Below are 23845 nucleotides of genomic sequence, written 5' to 3'. Positions count from 1 at the left end.
ACAATTTGAATCTTAATGTCTCTTATGTTGGGATGCTGGTTTGTTTAATTATTGTTTTTGCCACAACAAAATAGTTTGTCTTAAATAGTTCGAGAGGAAAACAGAGTTGTTATAGCATCCTATACATACAGTCATGGCCAAAATGGTTGGCACCCCTGGTAAATATGATCAAAACTGGCTGTAAAAAATAAATCTGCATTGTTTATCCTTTTGATCTTTCATTCAAAAAATTGCCAAAATTCTAACCTTTCATTGAAGCAAGAGAATTGAAAGTGGGGCTAAATCACATTATGAAATAAATGTTTTTCTCCAAAACACGTTGGCCACAATTATTGGCACCCTTTTATTAAATACTTTTTGCAACCTCCTTTTGCCAAGATAACAGCTCTGAGTTTTCTCCTATAATGCCTGATGAGTTTGGAGAACACCTGACAAGAGATCAGAGACCATTCCTCCACACAGAATCTCTCCAGATCCTGCAGATTCCCAGATCCATGTTGGTGCTTCTTCTCTTCAGTTCAGCCCACTTATTTTCTATAGGGTTCAGGCCAGGGACTGGGATGGCCATTGCAGATCTTGGTTTTGTGCTCAGTGACCCATTTTTGTTTTGATTTTGATATTTGTTTTTGGATCACTGTCCTGTTGGAAGATCCAAACATGGCCCGTTATAAGATTTCTAGCCCCGGCTGTTAGGTTTCGATTTTTTATCTGTTGGTATTTGATCCAATCCATGATGCCATGTATCTGAACAAGATGTCCAGGACCTCTGGCAGAAAATTAGGCCCACAGCAGTAAAGATACAGCAGAGTATTTCATTTTACACATGGGGTACTTTTTTATCCCTGTGTGCACCAAACCCATCTTAAGTGTTTGCTGCCAAAAAAGCTATTTTTTTGGTTCCTCTGTCCATGGATCTGGAGAGATTCTGTATGGAGGAATGGTCTCTGATCTCTTGTCAGGTGTTCTCCAAACTCATCAGGCATTATAGGAGAAAACTCAGAGCTGTTATCTTGGCAAAAGGAGGTTGCAAAAAGTATTTAATAAAAGGGTGCCAATAATTGTGGCCAACGTGTTTTGGAGAAAAACATTTATTTCATAATGTGATTTAGCCCCACTTTCAATTCTCTTGCTTCAATGAAAGGTTAGAATTTTGCCAATTTTTTTGAATGAAAGATCAAAAGGATAAACAATGCAGATTTATTTTTTACAGCCAGTTTTGATCATATTTACCAGGGGTGCCAACAATTTTGGCCATGACTGTATGTAACTTGTTGTATATGACAATTAATGTAGCTTTCATTAGTTTAAGTTATTTGGTGGAAAATGTACGTCCTACCTGAAATCTCTAGAAGGGTTACTGTTCTTTAAATAAAAAAAGATGGTCTGTCTAACATTTTAATGACTATTCAATATCAGAGATTATACACAGGCAAAAATTGTTAATATCAGCTAAACATTAAATAATAATTTATTTATCATTTTGATAAAAACATGAGGGACTCACGGAATCATTAAAGTCCATATAGTTGGAGAAGACTTTGACATTAGGATGGAAAACACCAGCATGTCTGATCACTTCCTCTAACACATCCCCAATCCCAGCAGAGAAGATCAGCAGAGGAACAGACATCTGATGGAGATGATCAAAGAACTGCTTGTATCCATCCCTGACAAACACATTATCAATATTATTACTGACATGCATGTGAAATCATCTTCTAACGAGACACTCTTAGATATTATTGTCAAAATCAATGTAGTCTCTTACAGTTTGTGCATATAGGGGGCATGCATTTAGTATTAATTAAGTATAGAAAACTACTGGTTACAATAATAATTTCTGTTAGTTCAAGTTTCAGAAATCTACTTTCAGAGCTATTTTTTTTATTATTATTTGACTAGTCAAGAACTGTTAATCACAACACTTCCAAACACATGTTAGTATTTCCCTTTATGTTAATGGTCTAACCTCAGCATGGCTTTAGACTCTTTAACAGCTCGAACCAAATGATCCTTCCTGATCTTCTGCTCCACAAGGAGCTTGTGAGCTTCAGTCCACCTGCACACACACACACACACACACACACACACACACACACACACACACACACACACACACACACACACACACACACACACACACACACACACACACACACATGCTTACAGCTGAGAATAACTTCTCAGTTATTCTACTTCAAGCAGTTACTCAGCTTGACCTACTTCAAGCTATTTCTTCCTCTGTTATACCCACATTCACACACATCATAAACACATCTCTTCACACTGGTACATTTCCCACAGCATTCAAGCAGGCTCGGGTAACCCCACTGCTTAAGAAACCCACTCTAAATCCAGCACATCTAGAGAATTACAGACCGGTATCCCTTCTTCCATTCGTCGCAAAAACACTTGAACGAGTTGTTTTCAACCAGATCTCCTCCTTTCTTACGCAGAACAACCTCTTGGACAACAATCAGTCTGGCTTCAAAAGCGGACACTCAACTGAGACTGCTCTGCTCTCAGTAATTGAAGCTCTGAGATTGGCAAGGGCAGCTTCCAAGTCCTCAGTTCTCATCCTGCTGGATCTGTCTGCTGCCTTTGACACAGTTAACCACCAGATCCTCCTGTCAATCCTAAAGATGAAGGGCATCTCGGGAACTGCACTCCAGTCGTTCAAGTCTTATCTCTCGGGTAGGTCCTTTAGGGTGTCGTGGAGGGGTGAGGTGTCTAAGACCCAACATCTAGCCACTGGTGTGCCTCAGGGCTCAGTGCTTGGACCACTTCTCTTCTCAATCTACATGACCTCACTAGGATCTGTGATTCAGAAACACGGCTTTTCCTACCACTGCTACGCTGATGACACACAACTCTACCTCTCATTCCAGCCTGATGATCCGACGGTAGCCGCTCGCATCTCAGCCTGCCTGACAGACATTTCTGGCTGGATGAAGGACCACCACCTTCAACTAAACCTTGCGAATACAGAGCTACTTGTAATCCCGGCTAACCCAGCACTTAATCACAACTTCACCATCCAGCTAGGCTCGTCATCCATAACTCCATCAAGATCAGCCAGGAACCTTGGAGTTGTAATTGATGACCAATTGAATTTCACAGACCACATCGCTAGCACTGCCCGGTCATGCAGATTTGCCTTGTACAACATCAGAAGGATCAGGCCCTTCCTATCAGAGCATGCTACACAACTCCTTGTTCAGGCGCTTGTTCTTTCCAGACTAGACTATTGTAATGCTCTCCTGGCTGGTCTCCCAGCTTGCACTGTCAAACCTCTGCAACTGATCCAGAATGCTGCAGCCAGAGTGGTCTTCAACGAGCCGAAGAGAGCACACGTCACTCCTCTCCTCACGAAATTGCACTGGTTGCCGGTTGCCGCTCGCATCAAATTCAAGTCACTGACGTTTGCCTACAGAACAACCACTGGCACTGCTCCCCTGTACCTGAACTCATTAATTCAGACTTATGTGCCATCCAGAAACTTGCGCTCTGCAAGTGAGCGACGTCTGGTGGTCCCATCTCAAAGAGGCACGAAATCTCTCTCTCGGACCTTTACCATGACTGTTCCCTGCTGGTGGAATGATCTGCCTAACTCAGCCAGAGCTGCTGAATCTGTAGCCATCTTTAAGAAACTGCTGAAGACGTATCTTTTTCGGCAGCACTTGAGCACTTGATCCAGTACTACTAACACTAACACTTTCTTATCTCTTCTATAAAAAATAAATAAATAAAAAATAAAAAAAATGCGTTGGATTGTACTGTGAAGGGTTATAGCACTTACATACTGTTGTCCTACTGCTAGTTTAATTGCTTCTATTGTTTCTCATTTGTAAGTCGCTTTGGATAAAAGCGTCTGCTAAATGAATAAATGTAAATGTAAATAACAAATTACAATTAGTGTAAATACAAAAGTGCATAAAAAAGTGCATATGCAAAAAAAAAAAAAGCCCACAAACTATAAGGGTAAAAGAAGCAAGCAAAAATAAATTGTTTACAACAAAAAATAAAACAAATGTGACAGTGCCACAGCTTTACTGACAAAAAAGGGCAAACCTTTCAGTCACAACATGAATTTGGCCTTTTTTGCTTCATTCAACATTATAGTGTCTGGGCCTTTTTTCATTTTGTGGATTACTACGCACCTAGTCTGTTTGGACTTTTTTGTCTAGTGTTTGAGACTGACAACTGCATTTACTTACTGATGTGACACAGCAGTTTACAATAACGGCTTAAGTACTGTCTTTTTTTTAAAGTAAAGTCAAAGATGGCAATGTAAATAAAACTGGAAGATTACATTTGACAACATTTTTAATTTAGTAGTTTTAATTTATGCTTTAAAATGGATATTAGTTGTTTTTAGGTTTAGATTTAGAATGTAATGTTTGTATTTTAAGCGATTTTATTTTGCTTATAATGTACAGCATAGCCAACATAAAGATACATTCACTATATTAGTTTTCATTAAATTATACATTGTTTGTAGGTGTAGGAAACTTTTCCTTCTTCTAAGCAAAGACCAGGAGACGTTGGAATCACGTTCAAGCAGAAGTTATTCTTTATTGAGCGCGTCTGCAGTTTTCCAAAACAGTCTGATCTAAAATAGGATACACTGCAATCTATATACATTTTAAGGAGGAGGAGACTTCTGGGGGTGGAGACAAATTCAAACAAATCATACGAAAGCAGGGAGGAGTTGATTCTATCCAGCAAAAACCAGTTTGGCAGACTATCTAGATTGCTCAAGAGAAACAGAACCAATCAGCATATTCACTCTATTGTATTGCTAATCTAATCAGCATAATGCTTCAACGTCTGAGCTAGGACTTCGAACGCCATTTGCAGAACAAAAGGCAAATGGGCTTGGGCTCTGATGGGCTTGGGCAAACGGCTCCGAAAACCATTTGAACAAAAGGTGAGTCTCTCAATGATCTGACTCATTTACAAGTCTTGCAGGAATCTACTGCTGGAAACTCAATAATCATCAGTTAAACCTAAAATGAAATAGATTCTTAAAATTTGTTATTCATCATAGGACAGCATTGGGCATTATTTTTAATTGAAAAAATACTTTTAAATGTATAATAATGTTTCATCCGATTACTCAACAAAAAAATCTACACATTAATCGATTATCAAAATAATCATTAGTTGCAGTCCTAGATTCTTAATTTACTGCTACAAACTGATAATGGACATATAAGTATGATTTAAACCATGCCAATGCAATTCCACTAATTGGCAACATCATTTTCAAGACTATTCAAAAGAATGTTGTGGTTGATAGTACCAAATGCAGCACTAAGATCCAGTAACACTAATAGAGAGATACAACCATGATCGGATGATGAGAGCAAATCATTTGCAACTCTAATGAGAGCAGTCTCAGTACGGTCTAAATCCTGACTGGAAATCCTTGCAGATATAATTTCTTTCTAAAAAGGAACATAGTTGTGAGGAGACTGCCTTTTCAAGTATTATTGACAGAAAAGGGAGATTCAAGATCATTTTGTAATTAATTAATTCTCTAGGATCAAGTTGTGATTTTTTAATGAGAGGTTTAATAACAACCAGCTTAAACGTTTTTGATATGTCAAACGTGATTTATCACTTACAGTAGATAAAGTTACATGAAACATCATCACTTCAAAAGAATACTTGAGACTAGACCTCTGAGGCTCATGTTTATAACAGTGATCTTGGGGGGTAGACTCATTTAAAGTAATGTAATTGTCTGGTTTAAGTCAGGTTTCTTTCAAACACAGCACATCTCGGCTATGATCTGTGATCATATAATTTACAATAAGTGGTTTTATAGAAAGGGATCTGATATTCAGCAAATTGAGTTTTATCATTTGTTCATCACGGGGCATATTACAGAAAGATCCTAACTTTAGAATCCTATCTTATCTGTTTGGTAACGATGGCAATTTCAGTTAGAACCTCATTTAGGACAAAAGCTACTACAGAATGACATTTCTAAAGTACATTATCTTAACTACGGATTGGAAAGGGGTATTACAGAAGCATTCTAAATCAACAAAAAATCCTAAAAACTTTCTTTACTTTAAGACAACCCCACTAGTGTGCTAACTACAGATAAGTTGATAATTTGTGAAGAATCCTAAATTTACTTTTCAGATCTTAGCTTGACCTTAAATGGGTTTGGGAGTTTTTTGTATTTACTAGTTTGGGGAACAGACACAGTCTCTATATTATCATAATCTAGGTGAAAGAGTCTCTATGATTTAGGAAGTATCTGACTTCTGTGACATGATGTGGCTAGCAGTTGGTTTAACCACTCTGTCTGCTTCGTGACCTGGGCCTCAGTTAGTGAAGTATCAACTCTAAGATTGTGTGCCATATTACTAGAGAGAAGAGTGGCACCACCCCAGGAGGGATGGAGACCATTTCTTTTCAACAGGTCAGGTCTGCCTCAAAAAGTTGTCAATTGTCTAGAGAGCCAGCTATTGAGTGACGACAGTCTGCTATACTCTACAGTGTTTCCGCTACATTCATTCTGCCGTGGTGGGCCGCCACACCAAAAATCCTCCCGCCACGGCTGCAGCTTCTCAGTGAGGTCCGATATTGTGCATACTATTGTGTTATTGTTAAGCCCCACTAAAGGCATTGTAAAGCACCATAAAGTTTTCGTGCACTATATTCCAAGACTTCTAAAGTCATTCGATAGCATAATGTGGGGTAAAAATTAATATTGAAGTCGTTAAGTTAAAGTTAATGAAAACTCATCTCTCCTCAGTCATTCTCCATTCAGAACTCAAACAGCGCGTCGCGTTCGGTTACGAGTAACACGATGACACTCTCCAAGATCAATGTTTACATTATTATACTTTATTTGTAGATAAAGGTCTATGGTTTGCATAAAATGACTTTATCTTACTGGAGTTTATTGCGTTAGTTCTGTTAGATTACAGCACTGGAGTAGAGAGCACTATGAATTGTTCTTCATGCGCACTGTAACTGAAATTTAAAACTGTTAAAAGAAAAGGCTCAATAAACTGTTGCATAGATATAATACAGTAAGCATCAAATATCTCTTCGCTTTGTGCTTTTGCTTTTAACCCTCTGGGGTCTAAGGTGTTTTTTGGGTCCTTGAGATGTTTTGACATGACCTGATATTTGTATTTTTTTCAGTTGCTTATAAACATATTAATGGCAAAGGTGTAATTACACTCTATTTAGCATGAACATGGCTAGCATAATATGTGAGCAACATGTATGTACATGTTTGCATTTTTGAGAGAATATTATTTATGCGTGGTTATTCAAAAAACTCAAACTTAAATTTTCTGATATAAGACCACAAACGACCAACTTCACATATTCCCACAATACTTTTGACTAATGGATCTTGTCGGCTAGAGTATTTACTTCAAAATGATCTGAAAATCATCCGGGCTAATCGTTCACATTAAACAATAGATTGATTTAAATTTTGTAAGACACTTTTTGTTTGGAAAGGCAATATGCAGGTGGGCGTGAATGATCCAACAAGGTCATGATGAGTAGACATTTAACAGCTTCTTTTTTCATATTTCTTAAGGCTGTATGACCAAAACTGACTGAGTATTTTAGGTCTATTTTGCTGCTATGTAAAAAAAAACGAGCAAAACGCGGCCGCGCGTTTGCCGACCCCAGGGGGTTAACTTTTCAATGCGACACGCTGCACGCTGTGACTTCGAGTTGCTTCAAGTGCATCATTCGGCGCACGGGATGCGCATAATCGCTTTGCCGCTGTAAATTGGAACCTTTCATATTATAACTAGAAAAACTATTTTTCGATTAATCGTTTTTTAAAATGTGGTCAATTCAATATCGATTCTCAAAGGCTATGAATCGATTTTTTTCCCCATATTTATTTATATATCACCCAAAAGCCAGTATTAGTTTTCCTACACTTCATAGGCTTGCAGCCTCTATGTTATTCTAATGCAGTGAGATTTTATGTTTGTTTTATCTTAAACATAAAATAACCTGATCCTGTTTGATCAAGGCATGAGACTGTTCTGACTTTTTCAATAATCGATTTTTCATTTTGCATCAAAATCCTGTCTATTCATTGTATGCATTTGACATATATGGTTGGGTTCTGTTTTAATGTACCCAAGTGTACCTAAAATAATAATAAAGAGTTTAATATACTGGCTCTTAATTTCTTTTTATTAATTAACCACTCGTAAACTTATGTTCACAATTCTTTTTTATAAATATAGGTTTTGTGTTAAATCTATATTCATTGAGTTGAATCGAGAATCGAAATTGAAAGCTTGCGAATTGAAATCGAATCAGGAACATCTGAATCGATACCCATCCCTAATTATAATACTTAGAGGAGGTTTAAACACCTGGGGCAAGGGGGCGTTGCCCGTGGGAACATCACTCATGGGCGGCGCCCCCTCCCCCTGGGGAAATGGGCCTGCCACCACAGCTGGAAAAAATCCTAGAGGAAACACTGCTCTATATTGTCAAAAGAACTGGGACACCCCTCTAAATCGTTGAATTCAGGTGTTCCGATCACTTCCATGGCCACAGTTGTATAAAATTCAGCACCTAGGCAGTAGACTGCTTCTACAAACATTTTTTAAAGAATGGGTCGCTCTCAGGAGCTCAGAGAATACAAGCGTGGTACCGTGATAGGTTGACACCTGTGCAATAAGTCCATTCGTGACATTTCCTCAATACTAAATATTCCACGGTCAACTGTTAGTGGTATTATAACAAAGTGAAAGCAATTGGGAACAACAGCAACTCAGCCACGAAGTGGTAGGCCACGTAAAATCACAGAGCGGGGTCAGCGCATGTTGAGACACACAATGCGCAGAAGTCGCCAACTTTCTGCAGAGTCAATAAAGACCTCCAAACTTTGTGTGACCTTCAGATTAGCTCAAGAACAGTGTGTAGAGAGCTTTGTGGAATGGGTTTCCATGGCCAAGCAGCGGCATCCAAGCCTTACATTACCAAGTGCAATGCAAAGCGTCGGATGCAGTGGTGTAAAGCACGCCACTTCATGAATCACGCTTCTATGTCTGGCAATCCGATGGACGAGTCTGGGTTTGGTGGTTGCCAGAAGAACAGTACTTGCCTGACTGCATTGTCCCAAGAGTAAAGTTTGGTGGAGGGGGGATTATGGTGTGTTTTTTTTTTTCAGGGGTTGGGCTTGGCCCCTTAGTTCCAGTGATAGGAACTCTTAATACCAAGACATTTTGGACAATTTCATGCTTCCTAATTAGTGGGAACAGTTTGGTGATGGCCCCTTCCTCCTGTTCCAACTTCGCACCAGTGCACAAAGCATAGGTCCATAAAGACATGGATAAGCGAGTTTGGTGAGGAGGAACTTGACTGGCCTGCACAGAGTCCTGACCTCAAACCAAAAGAACACCTTTTTGGATGAATTAGAGCGGAGACTGCGAGCCAGGACTTCTCTTCCAACATCAGTGCCTGACCTCACAAATGCGCTTCTAGAAGAATGGTCAAAAATTACCATAAACACACTCCTAACCTTGTGGAAAGCCTTCCCAGAAGAGTTGAAGCTGTTATAGCTGCAAAGGGTGGGCCAACGCCATATTAAACCCTGAATGGGATGGCATTAAAGTTCATGTGCATGTAAAGGCAGTGTTAAAGGGGAACTGAAACGAACAAAATATAATTCGATAACATGTTGGTTATTAAAATTGTGAACAAATTAATTCAAAAATAATATTAAAAACAAAACATATATGAAGTTTTTCACAATACTGAAGTTTTTCACAATACTGAAATTTACATTTGTTGTTATCGATGACGTCACTGGCATGGTACCACTGTAGGCTACTAACGTTATGTCAGGCTACTCTACTGCTGCTCTGACTGAACTTACTGATTTTAACAGTATGGACATGGAACTGTAAAAGTTAACACTAAAAACAGCATTTAAGTAAGAAATTTAATCATCAAATTAAATAATAAAACTGAAATAATAAAACTGCATACTCTTCACTGTATGAATGAAACGTATACGGATTCTAATATAGACTGCTGTCACTTTAAGAACTACAGTTATGCAGAATATACTGATACACATACACAATTTCTTACAGACGTTTACATTAACTTAAAAGGTACACTATGTAGGAATTCCGTTTTTGTCAAACAGCGATGGAGTACTTGTACTGTCGTAAATACCACTCACGCAGAGATGTCTCTGCACTCAAGGCCTGATCCCCTCCCCATGTATACCAGTACCTGTTCAGTAGGATGAAAGTTGTTACGAGTGGAAATAAGGTGTGGCGCCTTTAAGAGCTGTGCGCGCCCTGTTAAACTGTCGGAAGTCTGTATTGTATGTGCGCCTCGAACACCCCATGTATGTGGCGCCGGGTTATTTCTGTTTGATGCTCATTCTTATCCTATTTTTTTTTTGTAGAATGTGTGACAGACAGTTACACGAGTCTGATTGGGGAATAAAGTGGAAGTTGTGAGATGACAATCGCCTCCATGAGTCTGTCTGGCCTCTGTAATAAGTAATCTGTGAGCCTATTCTCCTGACACAACACGTTACAAAGCGTCGGACATCGAACTGGCACACATAGCCTCCGAAGATGTCTACTAGTCCATCAACAAGAACGGCAGGTTAGCATTGCTGTTGCATCCATTGCTGCTTTTTAGCTCTCGCCAACGAGTGAAAGCCTGACCAAGTGAGACTCTTGTCCGGTTCATCACGTGGTCAGTTTCTCGTTTTCTTTTCCTTGACTCTTCCGACCGCGTTTTCTTCATCGACTCTGCCATGATTCACGTCTGAAATGCCTGCTAGTGTCTTCCATAGAGTCCGTTTCATAGATTGTTGATGTATCTGACGTCGTGCCGTAAAGCAAGTCGTGATTCTCGCGAGATTTGTCGGGGGCGCCACCTCTCAAACTTGCATTGCTGGTTTTTCCAGCAGCGTCCGACCCCTTGCTATAGGGATGATTCGCCCTACTACGAGTTTGTTTACCATCAAAATTACTTTGAAGCTGTTATATTAAGGTACAATTCTTGAATAGTGTACCTTTAAGACAAAACCAACTGTTTATGTGAACCTTGTGTTTTTGACACTTTAAATGCAATAAAACGATAAAGAGAATTTAGTTTAGTGCACGTGCTGTGACAGCTGGCTGTCTGTGCATTGCGTTTAGTCGTTTGCGTTCGTCAAATTTAAACTGGCAAGGAGCGGCGCCGCATCTCTCATACACAGTTTGAAAGCGGCTGAAATCACACTAACAAGTATCTTGCGGTGTCGTCGATGGATATTGCTTATATTGGATAGCACCCCCGATGTCGGATTAATTTAGCAAGGTAATCGTCGGTGTAGGTGAAGATCACAATAACAACTAAGGGGTGAGTGGAACTTGTTTACAGGAGCGGGTCACATTTTTGCCACAGTCATTTTGCAAACAGGTTATTCGGTCCTTGATGGCATCCGAGGTGTTATATTCGCTTGTTGACAGATAACAATTTTTGAACCTGCTCTTGAGATGCCATTTTGCTGGAGCTGTCAAGGTAGCCTACCATGCCAGTGACGTCACGGACCATTGAAGTTCAAGATGGCTGCGCCCTAGTAACAAAACAACAAATTAATATCTCTGTTTCCCCCCCTTGTAACTACTTCGTCAGTTTTAAGTGTCCTACTACCACAAATAACAATGATAACACATCTGTTATATCACCTTTACCTCCTATTTCGTTTCAGTTCCCCTTTAAGCTAAATTTGAAATAGAAGAAATAAAAAAAAAAGGAAAAGGAAAAATATATATTCATCATTGTTAAATAAAGAGATTTGAGATCAAAATGAGTGCAGCCTATTGGTTGTGACTGTGAGCACATAGTGCAACCTGGAAGAAACAATCCATCTATCTATCTATCTATCTATCTATCTATCTATCTATCTATCTATCTATCTATCTATCTATCTATCTATCTATCTATCTATCTATCTATCTATCTATCTATCTATCTATCTATCTATCTATCAATGTGTCACTGTATACTCTCTCTAGCCAATCAGTCAATGTGTAAATTTAAATGTAAGCCTAAATATAACTAAACAAATCACACTATAAATGTCACTATATCACCAAAAATCCGCTATCTCAAAATCAAACTCCTCTCACAAAAACCCACGAGGTCAAGATGCGTTGACTTCACTTTTATACAGATGTGCGATTGTGTGGTCTGTTCCCGACCCTGTCAATCAAACGCTGATTCGGCGGACCATGCCACCTGTCGCAAAAACACTTGTGAAACACTCCGAAGCTTCATTTAGCCGTAGTCACGTGACATGGGTGTTTTGAATCACGCTTCGGATCAGTGTTTCGAAACATCTGCGCTTCGGGATCTCGAAAGGCTTCGGAACGTTAGTTTCGCGTCAGCCATCCCTAGTAAACCACATGCTGAGTTTGTTCAAAGACTGCTGGGAAAAGCCACAATGTGTTTTTATCAAAGCCACATTTATCAAAATGTATTATGAATGATCTCACTATTTTTTAAGATACAAATGAGTTGCTACAATGTGTTAATAGCTTTATTTGTATTTGTTGGTAACAGGGTGATAATTAAGTAATGTGAGTGTAGTAATGTGAGTGTAAGTAATGTGTTTTTACAATTTCACCATTATTTATAATATTGAAGTAAAGTGTTGTAGTGTTTTTTAAGTGATGTGTATTACAGAAAGGACATTCATCCAAAGACAATGGTTCGTTCCACAATTTTTTTGGTGAACAGCCTGGCAATTTAAGCCACTGTGTTAGGATGCTGGGAGGAAGAGGTTTAAACATGGTTCATTCAGGTTTATTCTGGTGGATGTGCCACTGGGTATTTTTTAGTGCCAGGTTATGCTGCTCACAGCACATTTTTTATTTGTACACGGTTTAATCCAGTAGAAATTGCCTCATGATCAAATATTCCGCTACCGTGTTTCCAGTTGCTAAGGCCATTGACATCCTACAATAAGAGGCAAATGTCCAAATGTTCTGGTTGCTTCCCACCCACCATGTTCGGATCACCAAACTTGATCGACTGAAAGCATGTTCTAAGTTCCTTCAATACAAGCAGGAGTTAGCGATTTGGCCCAATGCTAAGTAAATAATTCTTTAAAAAAGTAAAAGTAAAAAAAAAAGTAATTCCTAGCAGTTTGTGAGTTCCTCAAACGGAATACACCCTGCTGTAGCTACTAGAGATGCGCGGATGGGCTATTATTTAATCCGCAACCTCATCACAAAACTCATCATCCGTCCGCCATCTATCCGCACCAATGTTTTTGACCAATTTTCAAAACAGTATAGAAATGCTAAAATTATGAAACTAATAATAAATACTAATAAAGCAATCTTTAGTGGCAAAAGTGATATGTCTAACATATTTATAACACGGAGTCGGCTTTGCAGCCTTGGCTAAATGTAATTTACATGAGACTATATAATGATCTGAGATGTCATCGCTCTGCTGCAGTATTTCAATGGCATCAACATCTATTCCATGTGATAGTATTAGATCTAGAGTATGATTACGGCAATGAGTAGGTCCTTACACGTGTTGTCTAACTCCAAAGAGTTTACAATGTCTTTAAATGCCAATCCCAATGCATCTTTTTCATTATCTATGTGTATATTAAATTCACAAACAATTAGCACTTTATCTGCAGCCAATATTAATTCTGATAGAAAGTCCGCAAATTCTTTGATAAAGTCTATATGCGACCCTGGTGGCCTGTATACAGTAGCCAGCAGAATTTTCAAACGTGATTTATCGTTTACACTATATATGTTTACATTAAAGGACAAGTTCGGTATTTTACACTTAAAGCCCTGTTTTCAGATTCAGAGTTTTCGGTTTCTTTCACTTTCCCCCCCACCTCCACAATGGCTGTATAGGTGCACTGGAATATCCTTCCTAAAACGCATTCAAGAAACCGAAAGAAAGAAACCGAAAATTCTCGGGGACAACAGCATGTGTCCAAATTTTAATCTTAGCCCTTATATTTCATCAGAAACTATCTGAAAAAACAGGGCTTTAAGTGTAAAATACAGAACTTGTCCTTTAAGCACCCACACTTCAAAATAATTATATTTAAAACTAGATTTCTTACCGGTTTTGAAAATATTACTATAAATTACAGCAACACCTCCTCCTTTGCGTTTCAGACGAGGTTCATGTTTATAACCGTAATCTTGTGGGGTTGACTCATTTAAAGCAATGTAATCTTTGGTTTTAGCCAGGTTTCTGTCAAACACAGCACATCAGGTTATAATCTGAAATCATATAATTAACTATTAGCGCTTTTAAAGTAAGAGATCAAATATTCAGCAACCCAAGCTTTATCATTTGCTCATCTGTATTATATCCGTTTTTTATTTGTTGAACACCAATTAAATTTTTAACCTTAGATGGGTTTGGACGTTTTCTTGGATTTCCAAATTCGGGGAACAGACACAGTCTCTATATGATGAGTCTCTAGGTGAAAGAGTCTCTATGTGATGGGATTTATCTGACCTTGGTGACGTGAGGCCGCTAGCAGACGGTCGGTTAAGCCAGTCTGTCTGCTTCCTGACCTGAGCCCCAGATTGTCATGTTTTATCTCTAAGCCAAATTACTAGAGTGAAGAGCAGCACCATCCCAGGAGGGATGAATACCATCTCTTTTCAACAGGTCAGGTTTGCCCCAAAAACTTTTTCAATTGTCTGTGAATTCTATATTAGAATAGTATAGACAATTAGGTGCAGGACAATAGCCTATAGGTCAGGGGTCGGCAAGTAACTTTGGCCGCGGGCCAATATTTTTTTTATCCAGTAGATGGCGGGCCAGCTACATGGAATAGGCCTATTGGTTACGGTGAAATCACAAAATATAATGCATACAAACGTGTCCCTACTACTTATATACAACCACTGATGAGCATAATCGGTTTTGATGAAGAAAAAAAAAAAAAAAAAAAAAAACGATAAAAATGCAGATTAGAACCCAGAACCTTTTACACACTTGACGAAAGTTCTACCACTGGACCATTTAAGCACACGAGAAAATGCCGCGAATACATCTTATTAACGATAAATTAAACCCCATGTAGGCTACTATTTAAATCGATTGTTGGACATGTTATTGTACATATATCTGATTTAGTATTGTATTACCAATGGACTGTACAACTTTTGAACTTTATTCCTTTTTTTTAATTATTATTTATTCTGGACACAAGAGGGCTGCGCGGGACTGTTTTTTTCCGTCCCGCTCCCACAAGGTTCAATTCAGCTACCGCTTAAAATACTTAAAAGTAAAAGCTTAAAAGTGTTCACCTGCGTTAAAAATTTAGATCTCGTTTTCAGAATCTCAAATCTCAAAAACAAGTCGTTTTTCATTTTTGGTTTTAATTTGAAAAATAAAAAACGATTGAACGAATGATACACGGCAGTGATGCGCGGGTCAATGTATAAACAACCCGCACCCGACCGACGGTTTCAACTCGCCCGCAACTCGGACCGCAAACAAAAGAAAGAAAATATTGACCCGCTTCCTGGCCCGCATATTGGGCCATAGACGTAGGAACTAGGGGTGCGCATTTTTCTGAATGCTGTGTTTTGTAATAAAGGCTTGATTTATTCATTTATTTCGTTTCATTTTCTTAACAATTAAGATGCTGCATGTGTTTATCCAGTCTAATCGAAGTGTGCGTCTCTCGGAGGAGGTGTCTCTCCTCCGAATTTCCCAACAAAATCCCCCCCGCCCGCTCTCAGAAAATACATAAAACTGCATTACAAACACGCTCAACATTCAAAAGGTAAATAAGGATTTCCCACTGTCATCTCTGACTGAGCTCGTGCGTCATCCTCGTGCAGTTATTCAGACAATAAGTGTAGACCTATGTATTTCATAGAAAATTGTGTCTAGTACTATATAAATTACAATGGTTTAATTGGCATCTTTATTTCAAACGACCCGATCGACCGCGACCCGAATATCATTAAAAATATTTTTGGATGACTCATAACCGCGGGTGACCGCAGGCACTCGTCGCTCATTTTGGATCATCCCGCGCATCACTGATTCACGGGGCCTATTTGTAAACCGTTATAGTAAAAAAAAAAAAAAAAAAAAAAAAAAACGGACTTCCAAAATAATCCGGCGGGCCAGAAAATATTGCTGGCGGGCCAGTTTTGGCCCGCGGGCCGCCAGTTGCCGACCCCTGCTATAGGTGTTAATGTCCCATCTTTCATATGGAGAGTGTCGGATAGCCAGCCTGATGATACAGTACAGGCAAAGGCAAAATTCCTTTCAGAAAAAAATCTCTGTGATGTGTCCAAATAGGTGAGTCCAAATTATTTTTCTTTGAAGCAACAAAGGCTACATAATTTGTTACAGTTGTTTTTTGTAATTGGTGTGGATGACACGCAGCGACATATGCAGTATTATCAGCTGTATGATGTGTTTCAACCCTGAAACATTTAATGTTAATAGAGTGCAGTGAGGGAGACAAAAGAAATTAAAGCTGCAATCAGCAATGAAAGGGACCTCGCACCCATGCCACCACCACCCGGTGGCTTTAGGAAGACCGAGCACGGTGGGCAATGTGCATTTAAGTAGGTAAATATAGGAGGAGTATGTCAAAGTCAGTTACAAAAATGTCCTTTATTATGGGGATAATAGCATGCGTTATCACTCAGATAAGTGTTGCTAGCATGTTTCTAGCATGTTTAGAACTCAATGGCATATTAAATATGTCGCTAGTAATGCATCACAGTGTAAAACGTGTCACTTCCTCTCGACAGTAGGTGGCACTATTACTTTAACTTAACATTGTCATGTAGATGTGTTCAGGGCAGGACTCTTATCAAATGTGTGAAGTTTGGGGCAGATTGGACATTGCCTTCTTCAGTAACAACAACTTCCTGTTTCATTGCATTAGCATGCTTTAGCACTTAGCTAAGAATTGCTAGCATGTTTTAACATGTTTATAACATGTTTATAACTCAATGGCATATTTAATATGTTGCTAGTACTGCATCACAGTGTTAAACATGTCACATCCTGTTGCCAGTAGGTGACGCCATTACTATAACTGAAAATTGTCATGTAGATGTGTTCAGGGCAGGACTCTTATCAAACGTGTGAGGTTTGGGGCAGATTGGACATTGCCTTCTTGAGTAACAACAATGTTTCCCAGATTGCCGCACATCCACTCTCTATACCCTCTTGGGATTTGTCTCTGGTCTTTTCGGCACTTCAGAGACCCTTTTAGCCTTTGCAGTCAGCAGAGTTAAACATTATTTTTCTGTAAAACAGTACTCCTGCTTGCATTGGCCTCCATCAAGAGGGTGGGGGACCTACATGCATTTTTGTTTGACGAATCGTGCCTAGAATTTGGCCCAGCTGACTCTCACGTGATCCTGAGACCCCGGCCCGGATACGTGCCCAAGGTTCCCACCACTCCCTTCAGGGACCAGGGGGTGAACCTACAAGTGCTGCCTTCGAAGGAGCCAGACCCAGCCCTGGCTTTTCTCTGTCCCATTCGCGCTCTGCGCCTATACAAGGACAGAACGCAAAGCCTCAGGACCTCAGATCAGCTCTTCGTCTGTTACGGAGGCCAGCAGAAGGGAAAGGCTGTCTCCAAGCAGAGGATGGCTCACTGGATAGTGGATGCCATCGCCTTGGCTTACGAAACCAAAGGCGTGCCTTGACTGCCCGGGTTGAGAGCCCACTCCACTCGGGGTGTCGCTTCTTCTTGGGCGCTGGCACACGGCGCCTCGCTGACAGACATCTGTAGAGCTGCGGGCTGGGCGACAACTAATACATTCGCTAGGTTTTATAGCCTACATGTTGAGCCGGTTTCTTTCTGTGCTCGCTTCAACCAGCCGGTAACACCGAAGTTCCCGCTCTAGTGTCGGCTTGCTGCGCCACTCCATATGTGTATACTCCAGATTACTGGGGGCGAGCGTCAGTCTGTCTTCAGGATTTCATCCCCAGAGCAATGGCCAAACCGAGCGGGCCAACCAAGACTTAGAGAGAGTGTTGCGATGTTTGGTGTCCAAGAATCATTTCCCCTGGAGCCAGCAACTCTACGCACATAACTCGTTACCAGTGACGTCCATGGCCTCTCTCCGTTTGAGTGTAGCTTAGGCTACCAGCCACCTATTTCTCCGAGTCTGAAATACGAAGTCGCGCTCCATCGCTGGCCCTCCATCCCGCCCCCGGGTCCGCCTCCACTCCACCACCCTCCTGGACTATTGTTTTTTTGAGGAGCGTCTGGAATCCGCTCCTTAAGTGGGGGGCTATGCCATGATTCCTGTCTTGTGTTCCCCTTGTCTTGTGTGGACTTTTGTTATTTCCTGTTCTGTCCCATGTTTTGTAGTCCTTTGTAGTTTTTCTTGTTTATTAGTCTCCCCAGGTGTTTCTAATTACCCACGCCCCCTTGTTATCTAGTTTAGCTTGTTTGCCTCTGTATTTAAACCCTGTGTCTTGTGTCAGTGTTTGTGGGTTCTTGACTTTGTAGTGTTGTTTGTTCTGTTCCGGAGTCCTGTTCCCGAGTTTAAGTCTGTCTAGTTTTGAGTTTATTTATTAAAGCTGTTGCACGTAGATCCTGCTTTCTCCTTTGATTTAGCCTGCTTCATTACAAGGTCAATATAAGCATTCTCTTTAAATTATTTTTGTGTTTTATTAGTGACAAATTTGGGGAGAGGATAGCCTACATATTGCAAAACTTTCTGAAAATACGAATGAGAATTAACTGCACAATTACTAGAAATGTTTACCTTGGATATTATACAATTTGCAAGCATACAAAGTTTGTGGAAAAATACACTTTTTTTTCAAGATGTTTCCAACTCTGAACCAATTTTGTAGTAATATATATATATATATATATATATATATATATATATATATATATATATATATATATATATATATATATATATATATGTGTGTGTGTGTGTATGTGTATGTATATATATATATATATATATATATATATATATATATGTGTGTGTGTGTGTGTATGTATATATATATATATATATATATATATATGTGTGTGTGTGTGTGTGTGTATGTATATATATATGTGTGTGTATGTATATCTATATATATATATATATGTGTGTGTGTGTGTGTGTGTATGTATATATATATATATATATATGTGTGTGTGTGTGTGTATGTATATATGTGTGTGTGTTGTCTTTGCATTCTTTCTTGTGGCTCAGTGACACTTGAATGAAAGCTCATTAGTATGCAGCATTAGCAGGTCTGTCTTCAGGTGTGAATTAGGACATTATTCATGACCTTGTTGGATCATTCACGCCCACCTGCATATTGCCTTTCCAAACAAAAAGTGTCTTACAAAATTTAAATCAATCTATTGTTTAATGTGAACGATTAGCCCGGATGATTTTCAGATCATTTCGAAGTAAAAACTCTAGCCTACAACATCCATTAGTCAAAAGTATTGTGGGAATATGTGAAGTTGGTCGTTTGTGGTCTTATATCAGAAAATTTAAGTTTGAGTTTTTTAAATAACCAAGCATAAATAATATTCTCTCAAAAATGCAAACATGTACATACATGTTGCTCACATATTATGATAGCCATGTCCGTGCTAACTATAGTGTAATTACACCTTTGCCATTAATATATTTATAAGCAACTGAAAAAAAAATACAAATATCAGGGCATGTCAAAACATCTCAAGGACCCCAAAAACACCTTAGACCCCAGAGGGTTAACAAACACAAAACAGTGATTATTCTTAAATTGCTTTATTATTCATTCAAATTATTATACAAACATAATTTGTAATAAAAAAAAAATATAAACATGAAAATAGTTTTACTAGATGTCTCCTCATAGATGTGCCCCATATGTTGAAAAATTTAAATCAGAGGCACTCCTGTTTGTTGTTGAGAGCTTAGCTGTGTAATGAGTAGATGTGTCTTACCATTTAACCATGAGTGGTAACTTCTCTTCCACGGAGCGTGTGGAATCGATCTCTATAGGGTAGTATGTCTCCAGAAGATTCTGCAGCTGCAAAAATATAAAAAATAAATCAAGACGCATGCTTCATAATGTCCTGGGGCCTCATTTATAGTCGTTACATACGCACAAAACAGTGTTTGAAAGAGGCGTACGCCACTTCCGACGCATAAGTTGTGATTTATAAAAAGAAACTTGACGGGAAAATTTGCGCACCTGCACGGAAACTCTGACACATGCGTACGGACGTTTTGGAGATGGAGCAGTTTGGCGACACCAATGGTGAGCTGGAGTTAAATGTGTTTTTGGTCACTTTTAGACCGAAAATCCAATGAAAATTATACTTTTATTTATTTTTATTTATTTATTTATTTATTTATTCGGGACAGTGCACATTAATGAACAATCTAACATTTCTGTACAGACTGTAAATGAGCCAGGTTATAGCATAAATGCTAATTTTCACCTGTAGTCCCGAAGCAGGAAGACAACAACATACATGATAATGCAACACAAAAGAATATAACAATATACAATATCAAGTACAAAACATATTAGCACACATTCAGGCAGATTACATTATATCAATAAAATTATTCAAAATTAGGACACAACTGAGAACTTTTAAGAAACTGTTTAAGGTGCTTTTTAAATGTGCAGTAAGTTGGACATTCTCTAATGTTTGTTGGAATGCTGTTCCAAAAATGGCCTCCTCTAATAGACAGAACAGTTTGTCCAAAGGTAGTTTTTCTACGCGGGATCTCTATATCTCCTCTAAATGAAGCTCTGGTACAACAACCTCTGTCAGACCTTGGTTTAATGTATGTAGAAAGTGAGGATGGAGCCAATCCGTGTAAAACTTTAAAAATCAAACAGCTATTTTTAAAATGAATAAAATTTTCAAAATTGAGCATATTATATTTTCTCAAAATATTACACTGATGGTGTGACAGAGGTTTTTGATCAAGTATTTTTATAGATTTTTTGAATAACATTTCTATGGGTTTTAAAATTGTATTTCCAGTGAGTGACCAGGTTGTGATGCAGTAATCTATATGTGAAAATATCATTGAATGTAGAAACATTTTAGCAGAGGTAATTGTCATTGATGGTCTGATTTGTTTAAAGTTATGTAAATTAAATTTAATTCTATTCGCTGTAAGTTTGATGTGTTTTTTAAATGAAAGTGTTGGGTCCAGCGTGACCCCAAGGTACTTGAACTCCTCTACAATGTCAAGTTCCACTCCCCCCAGGAACACACTGGACCGCTCCAGTTTTATGTTTTTTTTTGTGAAAATCATGGCAACAGTTTTCTTTTTATTCAATAATAGGCAAGATTTAAGCAGCCAATGCTGAATATTCTCCAGTGCTGATGTAAGGATGGATGATGCTTCCTGTGTGCTTTTAGCAGAGGTAAAAATAACCGCATCATCAGCATACATTTGAAAATTGACTTTTTGACAAACGTTTGGCAGATCATTTATATATATAGAGAACAATACTGGTCCCAGAATAGAGCCTTGAGGGACCCCTGCCAAACATTCAAGGAAAGACGATTTAGTGCCATCAACACTCACAGATTGTCTTCTGTTGGACAAGTAGGATTGAAACCAAAGTAGCGCATCTTCTGCTAAGTTAAAGTGAGTCAGTTTAGACAGAAGGGCTCGATGATCTACTGTATCGAACGCCTTCTTTAAGTCCAAAAAGACTGCACCAACACAAGTGGTTTTATCAAGCAACGATTTCACTGTTTCTATGAAAACACAGTTTGCCGTCTCTGTGGAGTGGTACTGGCGAAACCCAAATTGCATAGGATGCAGGAGAGAATGGCCGTGGCTGAGATGTTTATTCAGCAGCTTGGCGATCCACTTTTCTGCAACCTTAGATACAACAGGGAGGATGCTGATGGGGCGATAATTTGAGATGTTTGTTTTGTCTCCTGATTTAAAAATGGGTGAAACTATAGCCACCTTCCATCCTGATGGAACAACTGACATTTTAATTGACTGATTTATCAAATGTGTTATCGGGCATATCAGCGCGTCTTTGTGTAATTTTAAAAAATGTGTGTCAAGGCCAAAGGCATCTTTGGCCTTTGAGGGTTTCATAGACTTAATAATATTAGCCACTTCTAGATCAGTTATTTGCTCTAACCTGAAAACCGGCTGTCCAGGATTAATAGGCTTACGAGCTATCTCTGAGGAACTAAACATTTGTGTTATTTCATTGACAGAATTAATAAAGAAATTATTGAATTCAGTTGCTAATTCTTTTGGATTATTTATCAGCTCGTTGTTAACTTTTATTTCCAATCTATCACTGTCCATTTTATTTTGCTTTCCAATTAGTTTATTAATGTTTTGCCATATTAGTTTGCCATTTCCATTTGCACTTGTAATGACATCCAAGAAAAAATTTGCCTTGGCTTTACGTAAGGTATGAGTTGTTTTATTTCTCATCGAAGTAAATCTTTGCCTATCAATGGTAAGACCAGATTTTAAAAACACTTTAAGTAAAGTGTCTCTTTCTTTCATAAGTATTTTACAGTGTTTATTCAGCCAGGGTAGATGATTTCCCCTTTTTTTACCTTTTCCTCTTTTTATAAAAGGTTCCATAACATACACATACAGAAAGATAGATTCACTCACCAAGCCTATCACTTGAAGCAAATATCCACACCTTAAATGTCCACGCCAGCGAGCACGTTAGGCCGTTTAGTGAAACTGAGCATATCTAACAGCAGATGAAGTAAAACCGTAAATCTTCATTATGAGTTGAAGGATTACAAATTTATTACATGTTTAATTTAGTTTTTCCACTGCAATAGTATATAAACTGATAAAGTTTAGTAGACTGATTTCAGATGATTATTGAGATTCCTGCAATGCCAGCAAGAGATTCCTGCCAGACCTGTTTTCTCCATTGTAAGTTAAATGAACAGAATCACTGAGACTCTCACCTTTTGTTTTCCTAATGGCCTTTGGAGCCCAAATGGCTCTTGGAGCCCCTGGCCCAGTCGTTGATTAGTCCGGCTGATTGGATTAGCATTAGCTCTGAATCACTGTTATGCTGATGAGATCAGGAAATCTCTGTAAGAGATTTGACTCAGGTAGGCTACATTTATATGCTTTGTTTAGAATCTCCGCCTCTATGTAATCCCTCCCCCTTGGAATGTATATAACTACAATGCAATACTGTATTAGAGTTAGACTGATTTTGGAACCCGCAGCCGTGTTACAATAAATAACTTCTGAACGCGATCCCAACTGTCTCACTGGTCCTTGCTTCGATGAAAGAAAAACTTTACAACAGAGTCCTAATCATAAATACAGTGCATGTTCACAATAACAGTTTAAATAAAACAATGATTTAAACTGTTTTACTTCTGATATAAACATTTAGATTGAATATGCCTTTCTCATTAATGGAGTTAAACATTTAAACTACATGAAATTGACTGAAAAGTTAAAAAAAAAAAATTATATTCAATAAATAGACTATAAATATTTGTTATGGATGCAATGCTTTTGAACACTTTTCCTTTGGCATGCTGTGTTTTAATGTTTTAACTACATAGTAGGGCTGCACAATTAATCATATTAAATTTTAATCATATTAAAAATGCGTCAGCTCCATATTATTATAAAAAAAATTTTTTTGCAAAGCCAATTTAGCGCTTGTAAACCACTGTCTGATCACGTGACTCCATGAGCCATTCATCAGTTGTTCCCTGCACCGCGCAGCTTAGTTTCTAGATGTAGAAACTAGAATGTTTTGCCGGACTGGACAAAAGTGAAGCGAACTGGGCGAGAGAGAACGAGTGTGTCTGCGCGCGAGCAAT

The 23845-nt window shown here is 38.7% G+C and overlaps 1 protein-coding gene across 4 annotated transcripts in view; it reads right to left on the bottom strand.

Moving 5' to 3' along the window:
* The window catches only part of LOC306986612 (cytosolic 5'-nucleotidase 3-like), an 80124-nt gene that overhangs the window by 4084 nt on the left and 52195 nt on the right, over positions 1-23845 (bottom strand). For 3 of the 4 annotated variants that reach the window (XM_079590020.1, XM_079590021.1, XM_079590022.1), the window contains 3 exons: positions 19970-20055; positions 1970-2059; positions 1505-1667 (listed from right to left, as the gene is read on the bottom strand). In XM_079590020.1, the coding sequence (XP_079446146.1) occupies positions 1505-1667; positions 1970-2059; positions 19970-20055 (339 nt within the window). The remainder of the gene's footprint in view (positions 1-1504; positions 1668-1969; positions 2060-19969; positions 20056-23845) is intronic. The other variant, XM_079590023.1, reaches the window with a different exon arrangement.

The sequence above is a fragment of the Phoxinus phoxinus genome, assembly GCF_949152265.1.
Source record: "Phoxinus phoxinus genome assembly, chromosome: 19".
Classification (NCBI taxonomy): Eukaryota; Metazoa; Chordata; class Actinopteri; order Cypriniformes; family Leuciscidae; genus Phoxinus; species Phoxinus phoxinus.
The sequence above is the reverse complement of the archived record's forward strand: the minus strand, read 5'-3'. Positions and strand labels throughout refer to the sequence as shown.